The sequence below is a fragment of the Triticum urartu genome, chromosome 1 (genome assembly GCF_003073215.2).
Source record: "Triticum urartu cultivar G1812 chromosome 1, Tu2.1, whole genome shotgun sequence".
In the NCBI taxonomy this organism is placed as follows: domain Eukaryota; kingdom Viridiplantae; phylum Streptophyta; class Magnoliopsida; order Poales; family Poaceae; genus Triticum; species Triticum urartu.
The window spans coordinates 453,341,376-453,347,898 of NC_053022.1; the positions used below are offsets into that span (position 1 = coordinate 453,341,376).

General features: G+C 43.4%; 1 protein-coding gene across 1 annotated transcript; it reads right to left on the minus strand.

Moving 5' to 3' along the window:
• Positions 1-1,404: 1,404 nt before the first annotated feature.
• Positions 1,405-3,925, minus strand: LOC125518541. Its single transcript, XM_048683357.1, has 3 exons — positions 3,565-3,925; positions 3,400-3,459; positions 1,405-1,830 (listed from the first exon to the last, which is right to left on the minus strand). Exons 1-3 carry the CDS (start codon positions 3,844-3,846, stop codon positions 1,657-1,659), a joined length of 516 nt encoding a protein of 171 aa, XP_048539314.1. The 5' UTR covers positions 3,847-3,925; the 3' UTR covers positions 1,405-1,656.
• Positions 3,926-6,523: the final 2,598 nt, after the last annotated feature.

Sequence of the window (6,523 nt, forward strand, 5' to 3'; positions counted from 1 at the left end):
GAAGTAAGAGGAACATGTTTGCAACTTCAAGGGTTCGACAAAAGAGCAGGCCCGTTGTTTCTAGGGATATGATAAGTGGCGCACAACTTCAAACCCAACCCGGTATATTTTATGAGTTTTTTTTGGCGTCGCTTCGAGATGAGCACTCATTTATTCTTGCCCATAGTGAATGGGGTGAAGGCATGTGATCATTACTTCACACCGAGGAAGGATTGTTGCGGACAACTGTCATTCTCTCAGTTGCAGAAATGAATGACTACTATGAGGATGTTGCATAAGGTAAAGCTATAAATGTTGTTGATGAGTACGCCCGGCTGTGAAAATCACATGCATTGATGCCATGGAGCAATTTACCTACACGGAGTACTCAAGAGAACCAAATGTCAAGGACACATAAACGTTATTAACATTTGGAGTAGCAAGAGGTCTTTTAGGTATGCTTAGTTCAGTCTATTGTATGTATTGGCGATGGAAAAAATTGTCAGACCAGTTTGCACGGGCAGTACCAAGAGAAAACCAAAGAGGCCACCATCATACTTGAAGTAGTGGCGTCAAAGAACTTGTGAATTTATCATGCTTTCTTTGGCATGCTAAGTTCTCACAACAACATCAATGTGCTTCAGGGATCTCCGCTGCTCAAGAGACCTTGTGTTTGGGATGCTCCTGCGTGCAACTACACCATCAACGCGCATGACTATAACATGGGGGTACCACCTTGTCAATTGTTTTTATCCTCAGTGTGGGACGTTTGTGAAAACTATACCCAATCCCCAAGATAAAAAAGATGCCTCTTTGCACAAATGCAAGAAGTTGGGAGGAAGGATGTGGAAATGCCATTTGAAGCGCTTCAAGCCTGTTGGGGTATTGTTCGTGGAGGTGCAGTGATGTGGGATCCTGAGACATTGCGGCACGTGATGACTTGTTCTGTAATCTTGCACATCATGATTATGGAGGATGAGGGAGAAAGGAGCAGCCCACACACATGATTTTGACAAGGTGAAGTGCATGCCCGCCTCCCAGAACAAGATGCAGAGCATGTTGTGAACTTTCTAGAGATGCATCAACAATTCCAAGATACACAGATGCATGTGCAACTACTCAATGATCTTGTGGAATATATGTGGATCCACACTGAATATAAGTTTTATTTGTGTGTTATATTCATTGTTTATGTGTATTCGCATCATGCAATGGTCGGTCGTGTGTGTGTGTGTGTTTGCATGGGTTTGAGATTTTGAAGATGGAGGGTCTCTACGAGACCGGCCCAGGTTGGCATCCTCTCCTTTTCTGGGGAAGCGTATTGAGTGAGTTTGCTGACGCAGCGTGGTCAACCAGCGCGTAATATGGCGGACCAGACGGTTTGTCCTCCCACTTCAGATAGAACGGGCCAAGAACACACACCAATGCGAAGGAAACGGGAAACTCCCAAGACGCAGCATTTCATTTTTTTTTCTTTTTTTGATGATGGGAAGATGCAGCATTTCTAAAAGCCCCCATAGGGTACGTAGTCATGCCAGAAGGTAAAACGTACAGCTTGAAAAAATTCTAGGAGCGAAGTGTATGGCAACCAAAGAAAAAAAAATGTCTGAAGAAAGACTGAACCCCAACGATCAGAGCACATCTTGTGCACTCAGCGCAGGCACGGCGCCGTGAAGCTCACTCGCTGGCTTGGACGTCTGCTCCTTCTCCTGTGACTGCAGCAGCAGCGTCCGCCTTGTCAAAGTCCTCGAAGCTGAGGCTCAGAGTTTGCAGCTTGAAACCAACTCCCTGGATGGCTTCCACCAGGTTTGAGGCGACCCCGGTAGCTTGGACTGTTGTCGCCTTCGTTAACTGCAGTTGCTCCAGCAAAAACATACATCAACGGTGATAATGTATCACATAACCTCACGAAATAAAATGGCATGAATAAAACATAGAACTTTATATTTAAATAAATTCGCTTCTGCAGCCATGCATCAAGGCTCTTGAAGCTGGAAATGGAATGAATTATTACAGAGTGAGAAGACTCTTAAAAATGAGCACATGCATATTAATTGTTCTAGAACTGATGTGCAGGTGGCTACAGAGGTTTTTTCCCAACATGGGTGGCAGCATAACCTCCGGATCGATCCACCACCACCTTCGACATAGGCATAGTGTCAGCCTATAGGACTCTACTGTTGCCGATATGTCGGTTTTATTTCATGATTTTTGCCAAACTTTTGGATTTGGCTGTGTGCATCTTTAGTTATGCAGAGGCCTGGTGTTACTCATAATGCTTTGTATCCGTTCGATACTACATTCTGAGATAATAAAAACGTCCTTTATCAAAAAAGAACTGCAACGTTTTGGCTATTGCTGGCAGCTAAGTTTAACCCTTTTTTTGTCTTGTACTTTTTGGGCTAACAAAACACTGCAGTTTATGCTAGGCTCTGGATGTTTCAACAAACTAAGGAAAATGAAGGTGTTTCATTTCCTCGCACTGTAAGGAAAATGAAGTTTAGAAGTTTGAGGAAACTTGAAAATAAATATGACTTCTTGGTGAAAATAGAAATTTGTCAAGAAATCAGTGTGAACTGTTCTACATCTTAACTATTTGGAGTTTCGATCTTGATCTGTTTTTTTTAAAAAAAATTCAAATAAAAACAAAAGTGGTCTTCAAGTTTCAACTTAAATGGTATTTTTCTAACATGACGATATAACTACATAGTGAAAAATCAGATAAGTGCTTACCACATAGTGACCTAACTGATATTTTTTGTTGTTGTGCTTTCCAGGTGCCCTGAGGATAGAACCACTGCAAGGAACTTTCCTTGTTCCTCACCACATTGTCCGTAACGGCGTTTTTGTTTGTAAAATGTTGCGACTACAACTCACTTTTATAAGCGTAATGGATACAAAAATATACAGCGTTGCTCTCATCTCTCCTGATTATATTTCCATGGTTAATCTGTCAGCAATAGAGACAGGATTACAGGAGTAGCTTGCAGTGACCTTTGTAGCTAATTGTGTTTTGCTTTCTTCTTTTGATTCTTTCAGATAACTTGAGTGCCAGACAAAAAGAAATTATAGACATTTGTGGGTTTTCCTTTTGACAGGAGTTTGTAGGAAAGAAAATCGTTTGGGCCTAGAATTAAGAGCCTACTATCGAGACTACTTACTATCTGACGATAATGCTCTCTCTGCTTGTAAGGCAGTCTTTTCTTGTGCTTGCAGAGTACACTTCTCATGATACAATGTGGCTGAGAAATAGATTGATCACATGAGCGCTCATGTTTACAAAATTGGGATAATGGTTTGAGCATATGACTGTAGACAGATAAGTATATTCCACGCAAAAGAAATGCACATATATACGTGCACACTGAATACTAGGAGCAGTGGACGATGAAAAATCAGGAGCAGAGGGGGCAAATTTACCACAACACTTCCGATGCCTTCTTCGATGAGCACCTCCAGGTCAGTGACGCCATCCATCCCCTACAACACACACGCACATGTTCACCTCAATCGACGGTTGATTTACCGGCCGACGTTCATCGTCCATCCCAATCAGCAACAAATCAATCAATCAGTGAATGTCACCTCGAGGGCCTGGGTGATCTTGGGAACAGCCCTCTCCTCCATGGTGCCCTCGGCCTTGAAGTATAGGATGAGGGACTCGGTGGTGTAGGCGGGGGCGCCGGCGGCCTCGGCCACCTCCGCGGTGGCCGCGCGGACCACCGCCAGGCGGCCGCTCCGTCTCCTGCTCCTTGGCGCAGCTCCGCCGGCGACGCGGGAGAGCTGCACGGAGGCGAGGCGAGGGAGCAGGGGCGCCGCGGGCGCGGGGCGGAGGAGGTGGGTGGACGCCGGCGACGACATCGTCATCTCTTCTTTGTCCTTCAACGGCTCTTCCTCCTCTTATCCTCGAATGCTTTCTTCACTCCTGAAGCTTATCATTTTGCTGGGACCTCGCTCGACTCGTCTGCGCGGGGCCGGGGCGCTTGTTGAGGCCTTGAGCGCGCGTCTTCTGTACCTCAAGCGAGGTCGGCCCAATAGGGTCGCGTGGGTCCGCTACGTTTCGTTCGTTTTTTCCTCTCATTTTTTCTTCTTTCTTTTTTACTTTTGTTTATATATTTGAAATATTTAAATACAAAAATAATTGTTTCAAAATATCAAAATATTTCATCACGCAACCAAAAAAATTCACACGTTTCAAAAAATATTTGTGACATTTAAAAAAAGTTCGTGCATTTCAAAATTTGTTTCAGAAATTTAAATAAAAGTATACAATGTAAATAAATATATGCGTGATTTAATAAAAAATTATACCATTAAAAAAATGTTCCAAAATTTCAAACATATGTTCTCGACATTTAAAACATATTTATAAAATGTTAAAATATATATTTGGGTAAGTAAAAAAAAGTTACGAATATTCCAAAAAATGTTTGTCGCATTTAAAAGAAATCTAACAGTTAACAAATGGTTTGCATGTTTAAAAAACATGTTCATGGCATTTATGCATAATGTTCAATGTGTGTTAAAAAAATTCATCGTGTATCAAAAAATGTTCAACATGTATTTGAGAAAAATGTTCAACCCATAATTGGAAATACTCAACGTGTATGTGAAAACCGATAATCATGTATACGAAAAATGTTCTATGTGCATTTGAAAAATGTGTGCGTGTATTTCAGGAATGAAGGAAAAAATAAAAGGAATGGAAGACAATAATAAATAAATGAGGACAAAAAAAAGGAGAAAATCGAAAGGAAAAAAATCGATATAGAAAACACATAGAAAAGATCACGCGGAAATTTCAACTAGTCCAAACCGGTCCATATTAGCTTTCTAAAACCACAAAACACACCTGGGTCTGCATGCTAGCGGCGCCAGGGGCAAGACGAGATGAGCTACCACCTCGTAAAGAGTGAGATATAGCTCTCGTGTTGTTTGGTACACACGGGACTAGGAGCAGGGATGGAGCTTAGTTAAAACAAAAGTGGGTGGTGGTCCGCCCAGCCTTAGGCCAAATCATTGAATAAGGTGAAATTGGGTCTGGGAAGCTAAACTTGTGTGCTTTTCTTCAATTTAGCCCGTCCAATAATATTTTGGTACCTCCTCCACTGCTTGCGAGGGCTTTCAGGGATTTTCCCTGTTGGGCTGAAAAGCCCAAAAATACCCAGAGTGACGTTTTCGACACATGGTTTGATAGTTTCTGCCTCGTTCTATCTCCGGAGTTCCCACCATCGAGGTGGACCGTGCAGCTTTGACCTTCCTTCAGCCGAGGTAGATCCCAGACGATGCGTGCTTGAAAGATCGTGTCGCCTAGGGGGGGTAAATAGGCGCTTTAAAATAATTATGATTTAAGTTTAAACAAAAACGGAATAAAACTAGCGTTTAATTTGTCAAGCACAAAACCTAAAACAACTAGGCTCACCTATGTGCATCAACAACTTATGCTAGGTAAGATAAACAATTAGGTGATATCAAGAAAGATAACATGAAACGCTATGGTTATCACAAAGTGAAGTGCATAAGGCTCGGGTAAGAGATAACCGAGGCACACAGAGACGACGATGTATCCCGAAGTTCATACCCTTGCGGATGCTAATCTACGTTTGGAGCGGTGTGGAGGCACAATTCTCCTCAAAAAGCCACTAGGGCCACCATAATCTCCTCACATCCTCGCACAATGCAAGATGCCGTGATTCCACTAAGAGACCCTTGAAGGCGGTCATCGGACCTATACAAATGACAACCCTTGGGGGCGGTCACCGAACCCATAAACTTTTGGCAACCCTTGGGGGCGGTCACCGGTACCCGTCAAATTGCTCGGGGCGATCTCCACAACCTAATTAGAGACCTCGACGCTTGCCCGAAGCTTTACACCACAATAATTGAGCTCCAAACACCACCAACCATCTAGGGTGCCCAAGCACCCAAAAGGAACAAGCTCCAGGGTACCAAGCACCCAAGAGTAATAAGCTTCTCAACTTGTAACTTCCACGTATCACCATGGGGAACACAAAACGGTGCAACTAATGCAATGGCAAGGGCACACGAAGTGCCCAAATCCATCACTCTCAAATCCCATCAAAGCAACTAAAGCTATGGAGGAAAAGGAGAAGAAGAACAAGAAGGAGAACACCAAGAACTTCAAAATCTAGATCCAAGGGGTTCCCCTCACATAAAGGAGAAAGTGATTGGTGGAAATGTGGATCTAGATCTCCCATCTTTTTCCCCCAAAACTAGCAAGAATCCATGGAGGGATTGAGAGATAGCAAGCTCGAAGAAGGTCAACAATAGAGAAAGAACACGAACTCAAGAGATAAGTTTCAATGGGGAAGAAGACCTCCTTTTATAGGTGGGAAAAAATCCAACCGTTATGTGCTCATCCCGCACACGAGCGGTACTACCGCTCCATCGAGTGATACTACCGCTCGGGCGGTAGTAACAAGAAAATAGAGCAACAACAAAGAACCTTTGGGCGGTAGTGCCGCCGAAGCGGTACTGCCGCTCATCCCAGCGGTACTACTGCGGGAGAAGCAGAACACATGAG